Source organism: Canis aureus, chromosome 4, assembly GCF_053574225.1.
Source record: "Canis aureus isolate CA01 chromosome 4, VMU_Caureus_v.1.0, whole genome shotgun sequence".
NCBI lineage: Eukaryota > Metazoa > Chordata > Mammalia > Carnivora > Canidae > Canis > Canis aureus.
The window spans coordinates 61,432,446-61,456,913 of NC_135614.1; the positions used below are offsets into that span (position 1 = coordinate 61,432,446).

Below are 24,468 nucleotides of genomic sequence, written 5' to 3' on the forward strand. Positions count from 1 at the left end.
ATCCAGCCATGCTGGGGGCCGGTCAGCCTGTGGGGTGAGTCAGGTGGTCACCACCTACTTGATGAGCTCCACCGTCCCATCCAAGAAATGGTTCTCCAGGTCATAGAGATGGGGGTCCATGCAGCAACAGAACCCAGGGTATGCAGCTCCAGAAGAGCCTGTGTCAGATTCTTCTCTAGGACCATGGTGGCTTCTATGGTGTCCATGCATCCTGGGATGGTTTCTGCAGGTCCCAGAAGAGGGCATGGCCAGTGAGCTGGGTTTGTGTCTTCAGATGCTCGGTGCCATTGCGCTTCTCCTCCATCAGCTCATGGAAGAAGTGGCCTGCATCCAGAGCCACATTGTCGTGATCTAAGTAGAAGCCCAGAGAGAGGCAGGTGTAGGAGGCATGCAGATGCATGTTGACTGGACACTGGACCATGGCCTCCGCCTTGGTGGAATGATTCTAGGAAGCTCATGGGTCATTGGCATAAGGAGTTAAGCTCAAAATACAGTGTTGCCTGGTCCCAGCATCAGAGGATGGCTGTAAAGATGCTCCTAAAGGTTGTAGCTGGAAAAGAGGTTGGAGGGTGGTAGGAAGTGGGAAGAAGGGACATCCTTGGGTCTGTTTTGTCCAAACACTGTTGAAGCAAGAGGCAGATCTGCAGGCCCATTGGGTACACTGCCTATATTAGTTTCTTAGGGTTGCTGTAAGAAAGTAACAGAGCTGGGTGGCTTAACTAACAGCATATTGTCTCCAGGTTTTGGAGGTTGGAAGTCCAAGAGCAAGGGGCTGCCAGGGTTGGGTCCTTCTGGAGGCTATGAAGGACAGTCTGTTCCTGGCCTCTCGTATAGCTTCTGGTGGTTTGCTGGCAGTCTTTGGTGTTCCTTGGCTTGTGATGCATCAGCCTGCTGTCTGGCTTCATGTTCACGTGACATTCTCCCAGCGGGTGTCCGTCTCTGAATTCCGCCTTTACATAAGGACGCTAGTCATCTGGATTAAGGTTCACTCTACTCCAGTAGGTCTCATCCTAACCAATTACATCTGCGATGGCCCTATTTCCAAATAAGGTCAATTTTTGCTGTATTGGGGGGTTAAAACTTGATCCTATGAATTTGGGGGGATATAATTCAGCCTGTAAGTGATACAAAATTGCTGCAGAAACCCCATAGGGTAGTACCTGACATCAGTGTCAATGAAGAGGCAGAGATGACGTTCATCTAGAACTCTAGGAGGTCTGGGAAATGCTTTTAGCTTATTAGATTCTGCATTAATGAAAGTACTCTAGGAGTAGGTTGGAATGGGTCCTCTGCCAATCCACCACATCCTCCACCTAAATCCAAGATCCTCTACCTGCCTTCTCTGTCTTGGTCATTTTGCAGCTGGCAAAATTCACACCACTGAGCACATGAACCCGGGGTACTGAAAGCAGCACTATCCTTAGAAACCAGGAGATGGGAGTTAGACCCCGGCCTCCTTCCATCGTGGGTGACAGCCACAGCGAATCAAAACCTAGTGCCATCCACAATTCACTCAACAAACACTCAGTGCTCACAGTCATCACCACGCTCTAGAATCTGGGGCCACATGCTGGTAATTAATGTCACAAATCCATTCTATAGGCTGTACCACTCAAATTTGCTTCTTTATTCTTTCTATCCTGGGACTTTTTAAAAAAGATTTTATTTATTTATTCATGAGAGACACAGAGAGAGAGGCAGAGACATAGGCGGAGTGAGAAGTAGGCTCCACGCAGGGAGCCCGATGTGGGACTTGATCCCAGGACTCCAGGATCATGCACACCCTGGGCTGAAGGCAAATGGTCAACCACTGAGCCACCCAGGCGTCCCAATCCTGGGACTTTCAAAAAGATAATTCTCTCTTTCCACTCCCCCACACCCCATTTTTCCTTCCTGCGTCCTGGTTATTGTGTGCATGTGCAAGCCAAGCCCAACATTCTCCTTTGATGACAGGTAAATGATTTAGCAGGCAACAGAGCCAGGAGGCCAAGTTCTCCTCCAAGCTGTGCCACTAACTTGCTGGGTGACCGGGACCCCCATTTCCCCACTTATAAGCAGGGTCATTACTATCGGTCCACCTAGCAGAACTTGGGCAGGGTCCTCAAAACTTGAGGCGGGAGATTGTGGTGCGTGGGACTCTCTACTCCATCATCAGCCTCAGGGGCTGGATCTGGTGTTTTCTTTTCTCCTACAAATATAGGTATCTATTGTATACAAAGTGTTGTGGAAAGGGAATGAGATCATGTGTGGTACAGTTAAGGGTGTTCTCATATAACACTCTTCTATGGAGAGGGGATGAAAACCCAACTTTTCGTGGCTTCAAAACAAATGGAATTCATTGGCTCATGTGATTGGTCCACAGGTAGACCTGTGATCTTTAGGCATGGCTGGATCCAGGGACTCAAACAATATTCCTAGAATCTATCTCTCTCTGAGGATGTATCCTGGGAAAAAGATGGAGGCAGGGAGTGAGAAAGGTGGTGTACAGAGCAAGATGGAGTCACTCATGTCAAGCAGTGACAAAAGCAGCCAAGGGCGTTGCAGCAAAGACCAGATATTGCTGAAACTGTCACAGGCTGGCGACGCTCAGAACTGATGACCAGCAGAACTAGGAGAGGTTTGCAAAGACCCAAGACTGATTAAATCCCTTTCAAAAGGGAGAATTTTTGCAGCAAACTGTCAGAGTTTCAAGACACTGATCCTTTTACGTCTAACCACATCAAAAAGGCAGCTGCTGCCGGAGGCTCTGGCCGACTGATCTCTGAACAGAACTGAGATCCTCCACTGCTTGGACATAATAAGGCGCAGGTGCCGGGAGCTGCCCCAGACAGATGGAGACCTCATCTCAGTTGTGTGCTCACAGATTGACTTCCCGTTGGGTTCGTTAACTTCCTACCCCTTGTTGTATCTTGTCTGTTGTGTGACTTTGTATCATGCTTTGCTTTGTGTGACATATAAAAAGCCATTAAACACGTAGTAAAATGTCATTGAGTTTGGAATCCTGACCCTGCTTATAATTATGTTAACCTTGTTTTATTTTATTTTATTTTTTAAAAGATTTTATTTATTTATGATAGAGAGAGAGAGAGAGAGAGAGAGAGAGGCAGAGACACAGGCAGAGGGAGAAGCAGGCTTCATGCAGGGAGCCCGATGTGGGGCTCGATCCCGGGACTCCAGGATCATGACCTGAGCCGAAGGCAGACACGCAACCGCTGAGCCACCCAGGTGTTCCTAACCTTGTTTTATGATTGAATAAAGCTGACACTATGGAAAGGAGACACAACTCCTGTGTGCACCTTCATAGCGTGCTTGCAACACATGAGTACTGCAAAGGTGCCCAGAAATAATTATGCTCTAAAGGAAACAGTGCTGAGTGATATGAGAGGTCTTGGTGAAGCAGAAGAGGATTTCGGAAGAGGAAAGAACAAAAGCATTCATGCATTATTTTATTCATTCATCAGGCTGCAAACATTGTTTCCCTTCTGGGCTTCACACTGGACTAGGCCTGGGGCTCCAGAGCTCCCGTTGGTTCCTGGGGAAGGCGGGGGATTTGAACAGTATTGTGAGGATGCACAAGGCCTGCCTAGAGGTCGTATCCAGTCTGGGAATCTGGGGAGCTTCTTGGGAGCAGCACATTGGATTGGAAGAGTGAAAACAGGGAAGAGCATTTGGAACAAAAGGAACAGCATGAACAAAAGCACAGGGGCTCCATTCAGAACTGCACGGAGACTGACTTACTAGGTGACATTGGGTACATGATTTTCTGAAGCTGGGGACTCAGTTTTTCTGTTTGTATAGTAGAGGGCTTGAACAAATTTCTACTGAGGAAGGGAAGGAGCAAAGCATTAGACATGCGGGATGTGGCTGCTCCCGCTTCGGCGGGGCGAGACCTGACTCACCTCCAGATGACATCGTGGTTTCATGAAGGCAAAGCCCCCCCAAGCCCAGCCCAGAGGAGAAGGAGGGGACAAAATGATATACATTTGTTATACATTATACAGTATGACATACATACTCTTTGTTGTCTGAAGGGAATATCTCCACATCGTGACCATCGAAACGGTCTAAATGGTGCACTGTGAAACGTAAGTGCCCTCCCAAGCCTGCCCTCTCATCCCCTGACTCCCTTCCTTGGAGCAAATCTCTGTTACCAAGTTTTGCTTATACTTGCAGAGATGGTTGCGAATACTCACAAGTTCACCCACACATAGGCGCATATACGGCCCTGGCATGTTGTCTACACGTAGGAGCACACTGCTCACACTTCTACACTGACTTCATTTCCCTAATCACACATCTCGGATACTGCAGCCTAGCATTACAGGGAGGGCTGCTTCGTTCTTTTAATGGCTGGAGAGGGTCCCACTGGGTGGATGTGCTACCAGTCCTGCATGAACATAGGGCTGAGCGTTTTGAAGGTTTGCAATCCCTTGCTAGTATCAACAATGCTGCCCGGCCCATCCTGGTACTTGTGGTGTTTTTGCGTGGGGGTGTCTCTGTCACATGAAGGCCTAGAAGAGTGGGTGTTGGCGCCTTGCCTTGGAGAGGCAGGCCGTGCCAAGTGAAGACCGACTCAGGAGGAACTTAAGCTCCCCTAAAGCTCAAGCAAAAGGAGATAATTCCCTGCACTTGCCGAAAGTGTGGGCAGGGAGCTGAAGCCACTGGATCTGGACATTAAAGAAAAGTGACATTGGACATGGAGAAGCAGTCACTTGGCTGACGTGCCAGATGGCTGAGGTCCTCAGTGCCTGTAAGACTGGGTAGTGTACTCCTGCCCCTGCTCTTCTTCCCAGTCCCAGTGGGCCAGAACTGCCTGAGTCTCCATCCTTCCTGTTTCGAAAGGGCATGAGTGAGCAATTTGACCCTGGTTTTTATGGGGAGGTGAGAAAGGAGGTACTTCTAGGGTGTTTGATGATGGTGGTGGGAGCTTCCTTGCTGCCAGTCCATCACCAACCCATCTTTGTCTTGGGCAGTAGAGATCCTCGACCCCCACCCGAGACCACCTGAACAACACCCTCTTGGCACTATTCTTTACCAGACCATCTGCCCCCTGCAGCCTCTGCCCCAGACCCTGTCCTGTACTCTGTGCATCCTCCCAAGGATCCCCAAGGCAGGCAGACAGGTGGGACTTTTTGCCCTACTTTGCACATGAGTAAACCTGGGGTCTCAAGAGCAGCCTCCCAAGGGGGTGCATCCTCTCCCTCAGCATTGCCTCATGGAACTTCCTGCTTCCATCAGGTGATGTGCAAGGAAGGCAAAGCCTGAGCTCTCCCATACCAATGGGACTGCAGAGGTGGCGGGTTGACTAAGAAAATGTCAGGAGACATGGAGGGTGGGCTGGCCCTCTGCCCCTTTCATGCTGTTGACCCCAAACCAACATTACTGTGTTGGTAAATGTTTTGGAAACGCTACTGATGCTTACTCTGTGCAGAAGTACCGAGTGAAGGGCTGAAAGTAGGGATAGATCTATGTCACTAATCTGTGTGTCACACCCATGGATGGAATCCAGCATAGCTCTGGAGCCCATAGGATCTGGATTTGAATCCTGGGTTTGCCATAGTTTACTAATGAATTTACTATTTATTTGCTGTCTTCCTGTGTCTAAATGTCCAAGCTGCTCAGGATGTGAAAGAATCAGAAAGAATGATAGGTACTTTGTTTCTCAATTCAGGAGGATTTGAAATCCTGGAGGCTAGGGGAGGTCCCCTCACTCTACTCGAGTTAAGGAGGATTAAGTTCCAAGTCCTGGTCCAGGGGAACTCAACATTTTTCATCATAAACCCCTAGAAGTTAACAGCAGTTTTTAAAAATAAATAAATTTTAAAATTGATTTTAAAGATTTATTTATTTATTTGAGAGAGAGAGAGAGAGAGAAAGAGAGAATGAGCAAGGGAGCATATGTGGGGAGGGGCAGAGGGCAAGAGGGAGAGAGAATCCCAAGCAGACTCCTGGCTGAGCTGGGAGCCTGATGTGGGGCTCCATCTCATGACCTTAGCCAAAATCAAGAGCTGGATGCTTAACTAATAGAGCCACCCAGGTGCCCCTTAGGATTTAAAAATAAATCTTTATAAATTCTATAAAGTACCATTTTGCTAATATATCATAATTTCTTAAAAAAATAAAAAATAGAAATGAGAGAATTTAGAAGTAAAAAGAGAAGAGCCTAATATTTTTCCTGGGCTTTGAATGACCCCCCCACCCCCATTTTGGAAATCACAAACCTAAGCTTCAAGAAAGCACAGACCTGGGTTGTCCAAGGGACTTAGAGGGGAGGGTGTGTGTACGTACATGAGCATATGTGGTAACTCAGGAACTGAGGCAGTGAGATGTTTGGGACAAGGTGAGGGTTTGAGGGGTTTCCTTGAGTCCGGGGCGAGGGGGGGCACGGCGTTGGGCTGAGCTTGCAATGGAGGCCTGAGTGAGGAGGGAAATGTGGCTTTATGGTAGATGGGCTGGACCTTACATGTCTTGGCTTGGAAGCAGCTTGGTAAGATCGTTCTATCCTGACTTGGGCTGTATTAGTGGTGGGGAGCACTTGCAGCCTCATAACATTTCCTTTCCTAGTCCCCTGAGTCTCCTTAGATAGCCTCCTTGCCTCCTTAGATGGTGAGCTTAACCATAGGGACTTAATTACCTATTACATTTTTTTTCTTTTTTCTTTTTTTTTCCTATTACATTATATTATTAGTTATATATAACATGAGGGACTTCTATATTCCTTCTATCTTTTCTACTTTCTATCTGTGTTAAGGGAATATGATATATGCATATAATAGTATTTTACAGAAGTTATAAAGATTTGTTTTAAAAAATAGCTTGCTTAAAATAAAGTTATTTATTTATGTAAGCAAGGAGCTGGAGCCAGCCCCCGGCCCATATCTCCGGAAGGGGAAGAGGGTGTGCTAAGGATAACCTGCCCCTTTGCAGGGATTCAGTTTGACAGAGCACCAAATAGTAATGTGATCCTTGTTTCACCTGCTTGCCCTCGAGCTAATTCATCGTCATTGTCCCTGTGTGAAAAGGTTATGGTACTGGTCATTGGAGATCATTTCCAACTGGGAGCAACCTGGCTGGGGTTTTTAGGGAAAATTAATGCCCTCCAGGCGTTGGCTTAAATTGACCTTGTCTATCATCTCTCCCCTTTGCCGCTGAGGCCTGTCCCTGCCTCCCTGCCTCCACCCTGCCTATGTCTCCCCTGCTGACACTCCTCAGGACTGACGCTGATCCAAGCCTTCGTAAACCATTCAGGACTGTTAAACAAATCCTATAATTAGAAGCCAGGTTTCCTAAACGAAGTGAAAAATGTAATGTTACCCTTTGTTTGTTCACTGGATGCTCAACGCATGTCCCATGACCCAGAGGAGCTGTGACTTTGGGTTTTCAAGAAGCCTTAATAAGGTAATGTTTATAAAGTTCTTAACTTTACAACTCCGCTGGAGTATAACTCCATGAAATGAGGACAAGCCGTAATTCCAAGGAGATTCCACCCCCACCCACCGCCCCCATCCCAACGGTGAAGAATGTTGTCCCTTTGTCCTCTTCTGTGGTGTGTGGAAAGCCCCAAGACTGGGATTAAGGGGAGTGGGCTCAGGCCTCATCTCTGACACTGAGTTGCTGTGTCACATTGTATCAGTCTCTTTCCGTCTCTGGTCTTGCGTGTCCCCATCTGTAAAAGAGAAGAGCTGATGACACTTGCTCATTCTACACGTCTCTTCTAACTTGGATATTCTATAGTTTGATTTCTGAATCTCTCCACCAAGGGGTTTTATCTCAAGCAAGGATTCTTCTCCAAATTTGACCTCTCTTCTCTGGACTTTCCAAAAGATCTTGGTCATGAACCTTGAACAGAATACATCTAGTTTGGGGTTGGCAAGACACGTAGATATACCTTTTCTGCCTCGGCTTTGAGCCCTCAATCAAGCTCCTCCTTCATGAAATACAATGCATGACCAAAAAATGTGAAAATGACCTGTGGAAGGAAAAAAGAATTCCTTAACTCTTCCAAGGAATTCCAACTGGCCAAGATGGGGAACAATGGAAAAAGCGGGGCTTGTGCTGTCCGGAGATGGTAGCCACCAGTAAGTTAACAATACTATGTTAACATCGTAACAGCTGACATTTATGGAGTTCTTTCTATGAACCAGGCTCCACAATGAGAGCTTAAATCCATCCTCTCAATTAACCTCACAGAAAATCTGTGAGGTTGCTCCTTTCTCATTATCTTCATTTTACGGATAAGAAACTGACACTTAAAGAGAGGAAAGAATTTGGTGGAAGGAAATAAGTGGTTGGAGCAGAGACTCCGGAACCCATTCTTCAACCTCTACAAACCCACAACCTCCAAACCTCTGATCCTGCTGTGATACTTGTAGAAGTGTCCCATCACTCTGGGTCTCTGAGCAATTCTGATGAGCAGAGCACACCCAGGACTTGTAACAGAGGTGAGTGAGACATGTTTGCTGGAGTGAGCCTCCAAGGTCTGGGGGTTGTTTGTTACCGCAGCACAATGTGACCCATCCTGACTGACACTGCTTGTCATAGGGCAGAAGGAGCAGCTTTGTTCTGTATGTTCTCAAAGAGCAAATTTGTCATCAGCGGACGGAAGGAGGGGGGAGGTAGACATTTAAATCAAACAGAGCCTGATAAGAGACTTGGGATCATTTACTATCCTTGGGAAGCCAGCAAAATGACTATAAGGTCCTGCTGATCCTAAGATTCGAAGAAACAGCCTAAAACATGTGAAGATTTGTAGGTAATTCTAAAAAGATTGTGTCAGAGCTAGGCCTGTGGTTGAGATAATGGGATAGAATGCAAGGGAATCCCAATAATCCTAATATGGAAGACAAAAATTGTGGACATAGCTATGTAATCACCAGACCCAAAACAATCCCAGTTTTTCCAAGAGCGCACTATTGGGAGAGAGAGAGATTGGGGTCAGCCCGACCCTCGAATTCTCTCCAGAGCTGACTCAGAAAACATGTCCACCTGGCACCAAGCCCTCTTGCCAAACACATTTCCCTTCAATGTAGGCTGCTTCACAGAGCACAGCCTGGACACGTCAAAGAGAATTTGGATGGACTTTGGTGCTCTGTGCATGTTGCCTACACACCTGGGTGTAGACACCTGGGTGTCCACCTCTCACCACTGCCTGGTTCCAAAGCTCATTCCCTAAACTGTGGCAAAGGTTAGGGTGGGGTGGTGGGTCAAAAGTGGCCTCAGGGACCGAGGTTTTCATCCTAAGCTCTGCCCCTGTTCTCATTGTGCTTCCATTCCCTGGCCTCAATTTCCTCTTCTGTAAAAACCTTTATATTCACATGGGGTTGATAAAGGGAGTAAATAAAGTCAGGGACTTACAGCACTTAGTGGTACACACAGAAGCTATCACCTTTACCACCAGCATCTGCCTGGGCCCTAAGGCTGTACCACTTCTGTCTTCCAGGGCCACAAACCTTGAAATTGTCTTCTTTAAAGAAAAATTTTTTTGTATATTTTTTTATTTATTTTTTATTTATTTATGATAGTCACACACACACACACAGAGAGAGAGAAAGAGAGAGGCAGAGACATAGGCAGAGGGAGAAGCAGGCTCCATGCACCGGGAGCCTGACGTGGGATTCGATCCCGGGTCTCCAGGATCACGCCCTGGGCCAAAGGCAGGCGCCAAACCGCTGCGCCACCCAGGGATCCCCTGTATATTTTTTTATTTGGAGTTCGACTTGCCAACATATAGTATAACACCCAGTGCTCATCCCGTCAAGTGCCCCTCTCAGTGCCGGTCACCCAGTCACCCCCATACCCCTGCCCACCTCCCCTTCCACTACCCCTTGTTCATTTCCCAGAGTTAGGAGTCTCTCATGTTTTAAAATATTTTTTTAAAAGTTTATTTATTTTTCTAATAATCTCTAAACCCAACATGGGGCTTGAACTCATGACCCCGAGATCAAGGGTCACATGCTCTGACTGAGCCAGCCAGGTGCCCCTTGGACCTGTCTTCTAACATTAGAACAATCATGGAGGCTTCTTTCCTGGGAACCGACTTTGGATGTGGTCGGATTCCCCACCAGCCGTTTCTTCCTCTTCCCTCACCAATATAGTATTTATGAGAACCAACCTTTCAGTAGCAATTTGGCAAGATGTCACATTCTTGTCACATCGGCAAGAAGACATTGTACCTGCTTCCACATGCCCTGAATGCTGAGGTCATGGGCTCCAGTCATGCTCATGGATGCAAGAGGTATAGGAGATGGTGAGGAAGGATGCCCAGCCACAGTGCCTAAGGCTGGTCCTCAAATACCAATATTGTTGTATCTACCATCCTTTTCAAGAACGTGAGCTCGGGAACTGTTTTAGCTGTTCACTGCTCTACGCCCAGGCCTGAGCACAGTGCCTGGCACACTATGTATTTGTCAAGAAGTGAGTGGACCCTCCTCAAGAACTCTCAAGGCTCTTCACTGCCTATATCTTAAAGTCACAGCTCATAGAAACATGCAGAGCATCCTGGGCAAGGTATTTAAACCACCACCTGGGGCAGCTTCTCATTATCCTCAGCTGATGGGTTCATGCCGCAGAGCTGGGAGGTTCAGACCTCCTTCTGCAGGGAGCCTGGGTTGGGACTCACCGTAGCCCTGAGAGCCTGTATGTTTCTGAGGCTGGTGTCTAGATCGGGAAGCAGGGTGGGGACAGAGGCCTTGGTTACAGCTGTCAAGGCTCCTTGCTAAGGGCAGTGGGAGCTGTCTCACCACCTGTCCCCCCAAGTGGTGGGTATTGGGTAGCTCTCAGGGTTCCTCCGCACTCCGGCAAGTCTGGCCCTGGTCATAGCTGCCCCCGGGCTCCCAAGTCGGGCACTGAGAAGCAGATGTGAGAATAAGCCACGTTCACGGTCTGCAAGAGGCTCCCACCCCACGACTCCAAGGCTCGCACTTGCAAGACCCCGTCCGAGAATTCGCACTCACCCAGACACCAAAACAAACACAATGAAAACAGTGCTATTTGAGCCGGTAACAGAAGCCAATATGTAGGGCAGACTCTGAGCAGTACCATGGCTTTCAGCTGTGTTTGGGGAGCGGGCCTTTGAACCCAAGCTATGAAGGAATTCCCCTCTCCACCCTGCCTCCCCTTGAGGACTCCTCTCCTGTAAACAACTGGGAGACACCAACCTCTTTATTCCCACCCCCACACCCACCCCAGCCCAGGCTTCTTCCTCCACAGGATCTGGGCTCTGGGGGTCTACAGAGAACATTTCTCATGTGGTCCCCTTTTCCTGCTTCTGCTGGAGAATGGAGCCTCCTACCCGAAATAAATGTGGACCCACCCAGCAGGGGGAGGGGCCAACAGCTTTCAGGGAAAAGCCAGGACTCTGGATCTTGTAAGTCCAGACGACGTCCTATAAACTCTGACGGAAGGATAAACATCCCCCGGGACCAAGGGGAGGATATGCCGGTGGGCTGGGGGCCCGGCGCCTCTGTCTGCCCCAGGGACAGGCTGTTTAATCCATGTCCCTCATGAGCCTCTTTGGGCTCCTTCCTGTTCCAGGTCTGGACAAATGGAGGCAGGCAGGACAGCCCCACCTGTGGACCCAAGCCTCTCAGGCTGGAGGGGAACTTTTAAAATTCAGTGAGCCTAACCCTTTCTTTTTTTTTAATTTTTTCTAAATAGGCTTCATGCCCCTGTGTGGGGCTTGAACTCACGACTGTGAGATCAAGAGTTGCATGCTCTACTGACTGAGCCAACCAGGCACCCCACTTTCTTTTTCGTGAATCTCCCGGATACCACTCCCAACTGGTCTTCGGCCCTCTACTAAACCAACCTGGCAGATGGGGAGCTCACTTTTTCCAGGGATATGACTGGGACTCTGGCAGTTAAAAAGCTCTAGAAGAGAGCTGACCAGAATTGTTCTCTTCGACCTGACTGAGCAAGAACAAAGAACAATGTGTAAAACAAAATAATCACAGGGCTTTCATTGAGCACCACGCCATGCCAGGCACTTGACATGCGTTATCTTGTTAGATCCCCCTCCTTTCCAGGAGGATACACACAGGCTCAGAGAGGTTAGGTCACTTGCCCAAGGTAACCCAGCAGTTGTGTACAGGGGCTGGGGTTCAGGTCACTCTGGTTCAAAGTCCGTGCTTTAAATATTGGCCTATATGCAATCAAAGAGCAAAAATAGCATATACACGCAGGAGAATACTGTCCACCCAACTTGGGTGCACACGAACCCAACCAAATGATGATAAAAACAGCAGAATTGGCCAAATATTAAGTATTAGTTGTATGCCAGGAAAATAATAAATTTTTTTGAGAAATCCATTTAAACATCTCTAGGAGGATACTGAGGCTCACTGAGGTTAGGAGAAGTGGACACGGGCACATAAGAGGGATTGGGTAAGTGTCCGACCACCATCTCTGAAGTTGGCCGTCTCCCACTACGCCGTATCACATCATAGGCAGGAACTTCAGCATAATGAGAGAGAACACTCTCATAATTATTCTTTTCAACCACTAAGGCTTTAAAAAGTAGGATGTGCGCCCTCAGAGAGAAATCTCCCTACTGTGAAGGTGTTCAGCTAAGGTGCTTTAAAAGGGGATCCTATGCTGGTGGGGGCTGCACAAGATATCCCTTGGCTCTGAGGGCCTATGGGTAGTGAGCACTAACCAGAGACTAGGTACAGGGTGGAGTCGATCTGTAATTCAGAAACACAAGCTTGGTGTTTTCAAGGCTGGCTGCTAGGCAGAAGGGAGGCCTTAGCCACCCAGTCCCAGAACACAAGTCCACCTCTTGAGTCCTACCCTGACTCCCATTCCCTTGACTGCCCCCCATGGGGGAGGAGGCATTGGCACCTGGCCTGGGCAGAGGATCATGTGGATGTGGCGGTCCCTCTGCACATCTCAGGGGCCGCCGTTTGCCCAGGCCTTTCCCTTTTTTGAGAACTGGGAGCTTGCTGGCTGGGTCTGTTCCCACCAACAGTGTTCCCGTCCAGGGAGCTTAAAATAGTGCCTCTTGGCTGGGGCTCTGGAGTGAGCAGTGAGGCAGGCATTTGTGCAAATATGGGCCTGGGAGAAAGACTCCTACCCAGGAGGGTGGCGGGCGGGGTGGGCAGCATGGCAGGAGAGCCAAGACCTCCTGTGGAGGATGCGCCCTCCTGGCCACAGCCCCCTCCATCTCGCAGCAGAGGCGCCTGTTAGTCTCCTGCCTCCCCAGACCTTACTGGGCCGCTCGGGCAAGTCTTTACACTGAATCCCACAGGTCCTCCTGGCTCTAGGGTGGGCCCGTTGGAAACAGGGCCGCTGCGTTCTTCAGCAGGTTCTATCCTTGTTCCCGCTGTACCATGCCCTTCCCACCTAAGAACATTCCAGAAGCAACCTTGAAGGCCCAAATCACTACCTGTTTTAACAAGAACAGTGACAACAACAGCAGCTACCTTTAATTAAGCATTTGCTTTTGTCGGGCACTCTGCTAACTGCTTTAACATGCATGATCTCATTTGATCTTCACAACGTTCCAGCCAGGCCAAGTTATAATCTCTACTGTGCAGAAGAACCTGAGGCTCAGAGAAGTCAAGTGACTGTCCCGAGATCACACAGCTGTGAACTGGTAGAGGCGGGATTAAAACTCAGATCTGTGGATCTCTAGAGTCTGAACTCTTACCCCTGGGCTATCCCCCACCCCCTCTACAGGTCCCTGTGGCTCGGGCCTCCCATTTTCCATTCCAGCATTAACACTCCATATCGCATACAGCTGGCTTGAGGCAATGCATCAAATACCTTGTGAATGCCTACTACGTGCCAGGAACACTGCTGGGTGCCGTGCTCATGCCCTGGGAGCTCTCAGATCCTCTTGAGGACTCTGGTTTGGGCTTGGGCTCAGTGACCTCCCCAGCACTCATGGTCCAGTTCGTTTGCGGATGACATGGGGAGGCCGAGGCAAGCATTGGCCCTCCTCCGTGACCAGCTGGACACCCCCCGCCTTCTCCTGGCTGTGACTCTCCTCTCCTTCCCCTCACTGCAGGGGACAGCATGTACACTAATCAGACAACCTTGCTTTGAATCCTCTGTGACTTTGGGCTCCCTGAGCCTCAGTTTCCCCGTTCGTAGATGAGGGATAAAATTAGGACCTCGCCACAGGGTGGCTGGGAAGATTTACTGAAACAGTGCTCACGAAGGACTTAGCACAGTGCCTGGCAGTCAGTAAATAGACATTAAGCAGTAGCTATTATTATTACTAATTGTTATTTCCTGAAATTTCTGATGTCCAGCAGACAAACGCCTGGGGCCCAGCACATGGTGGATGCTCCAAGCGAAGGAATCATTCACACAGCAGACAGAAGCCTGCACCCCATCCTGGCCCCCCCACCCTTGGCAGCCTGTGCCATTGCTGCTCTGACATGGGAGGTGTCCCTGGAGCTGGACCCTGACAGTAGGGTCGCTCGGGAGGCCAGAGGGCAGGCACAGGACCCATGCCCCGTCACCTGGTCCCCTCAGTTTCAGCGCCAGGGCCCATTCCAGGGAAGGGGCGGGGATGGTTCCCTCTGGGCATGCGACACTCTTCAGGGTTGTCTGGCTTTCTGGTGGCGCCACCTGGTGGCGAGCACAGCGCCGCTTCAAGGAGGGCCCTGCCGCCGAGGGCTCTGGTGGCCCTGAGCAAGACCACCCCCTGCCTCCCCCTTCCCAGCCCCCCCGCCCGGGGCCTCCGTTATGAGTGCCCACCACTTCCCGTGAAAGAAGACCTAAGGACCCCAACTTTGCTGTGGGGCAGAAACACTGACGCCCACGTTCTTAGGCCTCTCTCTCAGACCTAGGTTGGTCCCACTGTAGTCGGACAAGCTTCACACTCAGGACATCCCTGAGGGCAGATGACCCTTCGGTGGTTTTCTCGAGACCTAGGCTGGAGGAAGGGACTGCCTTCCAGGCCTGAGATGGCCCAGGAATGGGAAACCCACTGATGGTCACTGGGACCCTCCGTGACTCCCCAAGCACCTGCCTGGGTACCCCCACAGGTGTCCCCCTCCCTACTGGGAGGAGTCTGGGGCCCCAAGTCCCAGCCTGGCCCCAAGCTGTCGGTATACGCTGCGAGGGAAGAAGAGACTGAGGCGTGCTCTAACTAGCCTCTCCTGACTCCGGCACTGATCCTGAGGCCCAGCCCCACCTGCCCCCTTCTCCTCCCGTGCTGGAGTGGAGGTGGGGTGCGGGAATGTGGAGAGTGGGTGAGGACTCCTGTAGCTCCCAGACCGGCTCCTGTGAGGCGCAGATTCCCGGGCCTGCGTTGTCAGAGCGCCGAGGCCAGGACCCCGGAGTCTACGTTGACAAGCGCCGAGCTGGAAGCCCAGACAGCTAAGTCCTGACTTTGGGATACAGAAGCAAGGGTGCATGTGGCCAGCAGGTAGGAGAGCGTGGTGGTTGCGGGGGGCCTGAGAAGCAGAGGACCCCCCTGGCAGCCAGGTCCCTATCTTTTCATTTCCCTTTCCGTGGATGCCGGCCGGGGTGGGGGGTGGGGTCCCCCCAGCTGCATGCTGCTCCCGCCACCCGCCAGCAGCAGCAGAGGGGTAGCAAGGAGGCTGCCCCCATCCCTCACCCCGTCACACTAGCTCGGAGGACAGTGGGGTGGGGCCGGGGCGGCCTGGGATGGGAGTGGGGGCCCTTGCTGCCTGAGGAGGTATTTTCAGAGTCCCCCTCCCTCTGGAGTTTCCAGTGATAGAATAGAGTCCTGTCTAGTATTTGACCAAATATGGTGGTATCTCTCGATGAGCTCCAGCCTCAGCCAGTTTCTCAGTTATGCTGTGGAAACCTGCCCCGGACAGATTAATCTTGTGACATTCGGCAGCGCGTCGCACTCTGTTCTCCCCCTCGGCCTATTCCTGTAAATGGCCAGGAGTGGCCCTGGGCGCCACGGTGCAGTCCTAGATGTTCGTTCATTCACCGTGTCCCTCCCTGTCCTCTGCACGCTCTCTCCTACCCTCCTCCGCCGCCCTGGGCGGACTGGCCCCCTCAAAGCAGGCTGGACTGTTCGGTTCGCTTGAGCGGAGAGACCTGGACCCTCGGGGCTGGCCAGTTCAGCGTGGGATTTCAGGACCCGTAGCCCCTGGGGTCACCCCAGCTCACCACACTGTGGCCGGAGCCTGTGAAGCCCGGAGCTCTCTCGGGGGGGCCCGAGGGGCAAGGAGGGAGAGTTGGCTGAGCGACGAGAACCACGCTGGCTCTCATGCTAATTAGAATAGCTAATGTTTGTAATAACAATTATGTGATTATTTCATCATAATCATTTTCGTCATAAACAGCTAAGTGTTTATTGAGCACTTACTACCCGCCAGGGACTGGGCCAGCTGTTTAACGTGGCTTATTTCCTTTCCTCCTTTGAACGGCCCCATGTGGTGGCCACTGTCATTACCCCCATTCTAGAGAGGTGGGACGTGAGACTCGGAAAGATTTCGGGAAGAAATGGGCCAGGCCACTGTTGACTCCTGGGCATGACTCCCATTCTACAGAGAAGGAAACTGAGGCTGAGAAAGAGTCAAAGTGACAGACAGCCACGGACGGGGAGCCCTACATCGGGGAGGCCAGAACAACCAGCCACAAAGACCTCATGAACGGCGACTTGGCCCGCGTGAGAGCACAGATGCAGAAGCGTGTTCACGGCAGGCCGGAACTGTGCAGAAAATACCCCAAGACAAACAGCACGGGGTGGGGGAGGGAGCCCTGCACGGGGACCAGGTCTGAATCCCAGCTCTGTCACCTCGAACCCGCTGCGTAATCCTAGACAAGCCCCCTTCCCGGCTCTGGCCTCAGTTTCCCCGCCTGTGAGCTAAGTGGGTGGGACGCCGATCACCCAGGGCCATTGAACTCACCTGGGGCTGGCTGAGGCCGGAGGGCCTGGGCTGTCTCCCTGGGAGATGGGGCCTGCGTCCCGCTCCTGGCCAGCACAGCCGAGAACATTTGCTCTCCTGACCAACGGACAGCCCGTCCCTCCTCCACCCTCACCCCCTCGCCGTCCCCAAAGCAAACGAAGCTGATTGTCTCAGCCGGCCCTGTGGGTGCTGGCCGGGTGGCTAGCCGCAGGCCACAGACGGAGGTGCCACCCGCCAGAGCCCCGCCAGACACACAGGGCATTGTCCCTCAGTCAACAGCCCCCGGGCACCTCGGCCCGGCTCCTGGCCTGCCCCACGCCCCTCGCCGCCTGCCGCTGCGCCGGGCCCAGCCAGCCGGGCCCGAGGCTCCCAGCTGATGACGAGCCCCCCCAGCCACCCCCAGCAGCCCCCTGACGAGCTATAATTGCTTCGCTCCATCCTGTTGCTGCCATTCTCTTGGCGGAGGCATCTGGGGTTCCAGGCGGGCGGCAGCTGCAGGCCAACCGCCCGGCCCCATGGACTGGCCGCACAACCTGGTACGTGGCGCTTCCCCACCCGCCCCACCCCCACCCCATTTAGGGCCGCAGCGTCTCGGTCCTTCTTTCCTATTGATTAATGGCCGCCTCTGTTTGCCTTGGAATCTGCAGAGGCCGAGCTCTCCCTCTGCCGTCTCCCCCAGGGCGAGACAGAAACAGAGACGGTCTCAGAGCCGCAGCCCTGGCCACCGGCTCAGGCCCCTGCACCCGCTCGGGCTCGGCCTCGCAGCGAGGCCCCTCCAGGCCGAAGCCATCGGGGGAGATCCTGGAAAACCCCGTTATTGGGGGGGGGTCCAGAGAGTCCCCGGGGCCTGGGATCCAGGCTGTGTGACCTTGGGCAAGTCCTTCTGTTTCTGATCCCCAGGGAGGGGCGACTTTGGTTCTGTTCTGGGCTTCCCGGAGTCCCTGTGAGAAGCGCAGAGGAGAGAGCCAATTGTTAAGGAGGCATTTTTCTGCACCGGGATCCAGGACCGAAAAGGAAGAATTGAACGACTTGGTGGATTTTGCGCTGCCAGGAGGGGCTTTGCTGAAATTTGCTTCCAGGGGGCAGGACTTGCTGGGTAGCCTGGAGAGTTCAGGCGTGGGCTGTGCAGGTGGTGAGGGGAGTGACTCAGGGCAGGGGGGCCCCTGGTTAGACTCAGGGACCGGCTGAAACCCCCTTGAAGAGTCCTGCCTTCTGGAGAGTCCTGGGCCCCACCCACGTTCTGGCCCTTGTCTCCCCTGCTTGCTGAGGAGCCTGGGTCCTCAGAGCCTGGGTCCTCCTGCCAGCTCCCTGGGGCTTCTCCTGAGCAGGCCAGAGACTTGCCTGACACTCTCGGTTCAGTGGGGGGAGAGGGGGAGGATGGTTGGTGAGGTTGGATACGGGTGTGTAAGGCGTGGATGGGGTGGGTGCAGAGGAGGGGAGCACAGGGGTCATGGCATCCAACAGGGATCCTCAGCCTTGATGCCCCTCTCCCCACCTTCATCTCACGCTCCCTCCCCTGCTCGCTCTAGTTCAGCCTTGTGGTTTCCCTAGCAAAGCTCTTCACCAACTCAAACCTCCTCTCACATTGACCCCACCTCACTGTGAGGTATTTAGACTACCCCCCCCACCTCCCCTCCCTCTTACCCTACACCTCACCTTGCCGGCTCCCCAGAAAGGCCTTGCAGGGCCGCTCCACTGCCACCAGACTGAGCGGGTGGCCCTGATCTCTAGCCACATGCAGCCAGCTCCTCCTCAGCAACAAGCTCCAAGATATTTAGGGGCTTATTCCTTGCCTACTGTGTGTCCCCCTTCTCCCGGACCGGACCGTGAGCTACAAGAGGGCAGGCATAGTGACAGCCGTTTAGGGACCCAGGTACAGGGGATGAGACAGTATGTGGAAACCATAGCAATGGCTGTCCACATGGAGTCTGTGCTTAGTGGCGGAGGGTGTGTATAAAAGAGCCACACACACAAACTAAGTCTGTAGTCGAGCAACGAGGGCGTGTGGTATTGAGAGCCCAAGAAAGTCCCCTAAGGCATCCCTTAGGGTGTGACACTGGGCTGAGACATGAGGGGTAAGAGGCATTTAGAAGGGGAGGGGAGGCAGGACTCTGCAGATGGCAGCCTGTGCAAAGGCCCTGTGGCAGGAAGGAGCGCGGTGGGAAGAAGGGCTTGAGAGCAGGCCAGAGGCCGGAGCACAGGAGTGAGAGGAAGCCAGGAGTGATCTGAGGAGGCAGAGGTCAGACTGTGTGGTGGAGTCGGGGTGTTGTTACCTCCAGGGGGAACTGTTAGCTGGAGGGTGACATGATCAGATTTGCATTTCAAACAGCTGTGCTGGTCCACAATCTGGAGAACCGATAGAAGGAGCCAGGGAGGATTTGGGGAGACCAGGTAGGAGGCTTTTGAGGGAAGTGAGGATGGTTGCTCGGATAGAGAAATGGAAGGGTGGGGAGATGTTTAAGAGGTGCCAATGTAGGACTTAGTGAGGACTATGGTACGTATACACGTGTGGTACACATGTGGCGGCCGGGCGGGACCAGGCCAGGCATGGCCAGCGCGGGTGGGCCCCGGCAGAGGCTCTCTTCCCTCTCTTCTCCCTGGGCCTCAAGTCTTGGCCCAGAGGGAGACCTGGCTCTCCTACCTTTGACGTGTGGCCTTCTTCCCCAGCTGTTCCTTCTCACCATCTCCATCTTCCTGGGGCTGGGCCAGCCCAGGAACCCCAAAGGCAAGAGGAAGGGGCCAGGGCGGCCTGGCACCCTGGCTCCAGGGCCCCACCAGGTGCCGCTGGACCTGGTGTCCCAGGCGAAGCCATACGCCCGCATGGAGGAATACGAGAGGAATCTCAGCGAGATGGTGGCCCAGCTCAGGAACAGCTCTGAGCCGGCCAGGAGGAAGTGTGAGGTCAACCTGCAGCTGTGGCTGTCCAACAAGAGGAGCCTGTCACCCTGGGGCTACAGGTAGGCCGGGCTGGGCAGCCATGGGCAAGCTGCCTGGTGGCGAGGGGGACACTGTGCTCACTGTTGCCATCACTGTCATAGACCTGGGATTCAGAGATCTGGGTGCCTGGTTTGATTCCTGGTTCTGCTTCTTACCAGCTGTGTGGCTTAGGGCAAGCTTAGCTTCTCTGAGCCTCAGATTCCTCAGTGTAAGTAGAGGTGATACTGGTTAAAACTTTGTAGGTTTTTTTTTTTTGGTTTTTGTTTTTTAATTTAAATACAATTAGCCAACATATAGTACGTCATTAGTTTCAGAGGTAGAGGTCAGTGATTCATCAGTTTCATGTAATACCCAGTGCTCGTCACATCGCGTGCCCTTCTTGATGCCTGTCACCCAGTAGCCATCCCCCCACCACCCACTCCAGCAACCCTCAGTTTCTTTCCCAGAGTTAAGAGTCTCACTTCATAGGTTTTATAGGCTTGTTATTAAATGAGCTGTTGAGGCAGAGCCTGAGCATTATGGTTCATGTCCCCACTGAAGCACCTGCAAGGCTTTCACTTCCTCTGCTTTGGCGTGCCTTGTACACACCTCCTAGTTACAGTACGCACAGGTGGCAGTGAGTTGCTGTGTCCACATCCATCTCACTTTTGAATGACTGGCACATTCCCAGGGCCTGCATCAGAGTCATGTAAGAATTCTCGTGCCCCACTCAATCACAGTCTCCAGGAAGAGGCCCAGAAAATGATATTTTATACATCTCCACATGATTAGGGTTCACAGCCAGGTTTGCGAGTCAAGACCTGCCATCTCTAGATGATATGGTCGGTGTCTCACCGTGGCTGTAGCTCTACTTCTTTCTTTTTTTTTTTTTTTAAGGTCTTATTTTATTATTTAGTCATTCATGAGAGACACAGAAAGAGAGGCAGAGACACAGGCAGAGGGAGAAGAAGGCTCCATGCAGGGAGCCTGATGTGGGACTCGATCCCAGGTCTTCAGGATCACACCCTGGGCTGAAGGTGGTGCTAAACTGCTGAGCCACCCTGGTGGCCCTGGCCAAATATTTTTCCCTGGACAATTTAGGTCTTGAGACTCAAGCAGAGAGTTCTCTACTTCTAAGCAGAGAAACTTCTAAGCACAGAACCCGCAGAGGAGGCCAAATGTATATGTGTTGAATGAATAATGAAGAAGTAGACTAACTGGAAGGGTCCTCACTCACTAATCAGGCCAAAGATTTTTGTTTAAAGATTTACTAGAGAGAGAGAGAGAGAGAGAGAGAGAGAATCTCAAGCAGACTCCTGAGTGTGGAGCCCAAAATGGGGCTCAGTCTCATGACCCTGAGATCATGACCTGACCTGAAACCAAGAATCAGATGCTTAACCACCTGAGCCACCCAGGCACTCCCTGGCCAAATATTTTTCCCTGGACAACTTAGGTCCTGAGACTCTAGAAGAGCATGTTCAATAGAACCTTCTGTGATGATGTCAATTCTAACATGGTAGGCGTTAGCTTGATGTGGCTATTGAGCACTCGACATGCAGTCATGCAACTGAGGAACTCATTTTGATTATTTTATTTATTTATTAATTAAAATTTTATTTATTTATTTGAGAGACAGCAGAGAGAGAGGACACAAGCAGCGGGAGCTGTAGGCAGAGCGAGAAGGAGAAGCACACTCCCCACTGAGCAGGGTATACAGGACTCCAGCACCATGACTTGAGCTGAAGGCAGATGCTTAACTGACTGAGCCACCCAGGCCCCCTATTTCATTTATTTTAAATTTATTTATTTTAATTGAAGCATAGCTGACTAATTTTGGTTGACTTACATTTAAATAGCCACATGTGGCTAGTGGCTACCATATCTGGAGTGTGGCAATTGGAAGGGTCTGTAAAGATCCTGCAAAACTTTCTGTGCCCTTGATTTGGGGGGCGGGGCATCTTCTAAAAATGCAGTTTTGGATTCAGGAGGTCTGGGGTAGGGATGATTCTGCATTTCTACCAAGCCCCTGGGTGATGCGGATGCTGCAGGTCCTCAGTGAAGCTCTCTCCCCACCCCACCCCCCAACTTAGCAGATGAGAAAGCTGAGGCATGAGGAAGGCGAGGTCACAAAGCAGGTCCCTATGCTCTCGGCCCGAGGAGGGAACCTGTGTTGTCCGTCAGCGAACACCTAATGTCTAGGACAGATTCACTCCTGCAGTGGGTGGTGAAAAGTGTGTCTTGAATGAAGAGAACCGCAGTCAGAGTAGAACCCAGGCCTCCTGACTCCGCTTCTGGGGAGGAGGAGGCTCAATGTGCTCATATATCATTTCCCCGTGGAGGACATTCCCCAAGAATAGAAGCGCGTGGCCGGGGAGCAGAGAAGGCCCTAGGCTCGTTGCGACCCCACAGGGCAATCTAGTCCCGGGACGGGCATGGGCACCGATTTGCCCTGTCGCGACGGCCACCTGCCACTCAGTGTTCTCTCCTGCCTCCCTGCAGCATCAACCACGACCCGAGCCGCGTCCCTGCGGACCTGCCAGAGGCGCGGTGCCTGTGTCTGGGCTGCGTGAACCCCTTCACCATGCAGGAGGACCGCAGCATGGTGAGCGTGCCCGTGTTCAGCCAGGTGCCCGTGCGCCGCCGCCTGTGCCCGCTGCCACCGCGCACCGGGCCCTGCCGCCAGCGCGCCGTCATGGAGACCATCGCGGTGGGCTGCACCTGCATCTTCTGAACCCCGAGCCTGTGGGTGGCCAGAGACCACCCTCCTTACACTCCCACGCCAAGCAAGGCCGATGAAAAGTGAAAAGTAAACGTGTCTTTTGTTGAGCAAGACCTTGGGTTTGCTCCTTGAGGCTCCAAAGCCGGAACCTGGATGGGGATAGGAGGTTTGGGAGGTAGATTTCGGATCAATATGAAGGAGGATATTCCATCCCTCAGAATTCTCCCAACACTGGGATAGGTTATTTTAAAAATCTCGCCTTCATTTCTGCCATGTAGGGCAGTCACATACTTCCTTTAATTTGGGTGTATAAGCCTGTTTCAACCAAGTTATTGGAGCTTGGTTGATATAGACTTATATAGGAGTGAGCAAGCACTAACTCTCCCCAAATAAGTCAAGGACAATCGCAGACAAGCTCATAGGAAGCGGTAAGCTCCTCGTCTCTGGGACGGCCCAGTAGTGCTGAGGCTCTATGGATACTGTGGAGCTGGTTGGAGTAAGTGGCCTGCAAGGTCTCTTTCAGCTCCGAGATTCTCTGCAGGTCAGCCAGCCGCCTTCGATCTAGAGAAGAGCCTCTGGGTTGTCAAAGAGTGGGGGGGTTTTAGCCTGGGCCAGCCAGCCGCTGAAAATTTCATGTGGGTATGCATTTTTCTGGGCTGAGATCCCTTGCTTTGAACCAACACTCAAGAGTTGAGAAGCACCAGTGTAGATTCTTCCAGCCTATGTACCAGGGGATCTGGCTAGATGGTTCGCTGATATCTCAAACTTTAGCAAGCACTAGAATCATGGGGAGGGCTCATTAAAACACAGATTGCTGGGCCCTGCATGCAGTGGTTCTAATTTAGGTGGGAGCTGACACTTGGCTTTTCTTTCCTTTTCTTTTAAAAAAAGATTTTATTTATTTGAGAGAGAGAAGGTACGCATGAGAGAGCACAAGTGGGCAGGAGGGGTGGAGGGAGAGAGAGAAGCAGACTCCTCACTGAACAGGGAGCCTGACTCTGGGCTTGATCCCAGGATCCCAAGATCATAACCTGAGCCAAAGGCAGATGCTTAACCAACTGAGCCACCCAGATGCCCTAGAAACTTGGCATTTCTAATGTAGTGGTTCCCAGGTGATACTGATGTGGCTTATCTAGGGGCCACACTTGGAGAGCCACTGGCTTTATTTTTGCTTTTGTTTTTTATTTAAATTCTAGTGTATTAACATATAGTGCAATATTAGTTTCAGGAGTAGAATTTAGTGATTCATCACACCCAGGGCTCATCATAACAAGTGCCCTCCATATACCCATCCCCCTCTAGCCCATCCCCTCCCTCCCTCCATCAGCCCTCTGCTGAGAACCACTGGTTTATATCAAGACACTTTGATCAAAAAGGCAGTGCGAATTGACTTGTCCTAAAGCCCCGGCTCATTCCTGCCCCCAGATAACTCCCTGTTCCCCCTATTAGCTCCTTGCAACTCAATCCTCCCCCTGACCTCCTAGCCCCTGCAGCTAGTCCTAAATCAGCTGTTCCAGGGTCTAAAAATACCTTCCCTGCCCCAAGACAGCTGAGGGGCTGAGGCTCTTTTCTGAGGGTAAGAATAGCTGGCACTTCAGAGTTCATTTCAATAAAGAGGGCCAGCCGCCAATACAGGGATACTTTGCTTGGCTACTCTACCTTCAGCTTTAGCTCTGAATGTTTTAAGAGTCTAATTCATGAAAGGGCAATGATTAGGTATGCGCCTGTCTGGGTCGGTAAGCAACTTACCTTTTTTGGTATTGTTCTAGAGTGGATACTGGTTAAAATTACCCCAGGAAGCTTTGGCCTGGTTCCAGACACATGGAAAATAGACTCCATGTGCCAGCCCAACCTGATGCCTTCAGCAGCCGTTCCTCCTCCCTGGAGTTATTTCCGAGGCCCCCACAGCCTGCTCTCCAAGTCTTAGGACCTCAGTGGCACACGAGGGACCCAGAGCCTCCAAGGCCTTGTTATGGGGTGAGGACATGAGAAGAA

General features: G+C 51.8%; 1 protein-coding gene and 1 long non-coding RNA gene across 3 annotated transcripts; one reads left to right on the top strand and one right to left on the bottom strand.

Moving 5' to 3' along the window:
- Window positions 1–5,826: 5,826 nt before the first annotated feature.
- LOC144312838 (uncharacterized) lies at window positions 5,827–17,164 on the bottom strand. Its single transcript, XR_013378469.1, has 3 exons — window positions 16,839–17,164; window positions 7,889–7,969; window positions 5,827–7,666 (listed from the first exon to the last, which is right to left on the bottom strand). It is a non-coding gene; the product is annotated as an uncharacterized LOC144312838 (long non-coding RNA).
- On the top strand, window positions 14,818–22,586 carry IL17B (interleukin 17B). Of its 2 annotated transcripts, none has more exons than XM_077895949.1 (4): window positions 14,818–15,376; window positions 16,393–17,374; window positions 19,506–19,795; window positions 22,254–22,586. In XM_077895949.1, the coding sequence occupies exons 2-4, from the start codon at window positions 17,354–17,356 to the stop codon at window positions 22,483–22,485; spliced, it is 543 nt and encodes a 180-aa protein (XP_077752075.1). In that variant the 5' UTR covers window positions 14,818–15,376; window positions 16,393–17,353; the 3' UTR covers window positions 22,486–22,586. The 2 variants fall into 2 exon arrangements, with proteins under 2 accessions (XP_077752075.1, XP_077752076.1); XM_077895950.1 differs by having other exon boundaries at window positions 16,479–17,374.
- Window positions 22,587–24,468: the final 1,882 nt, after the last annotated feature.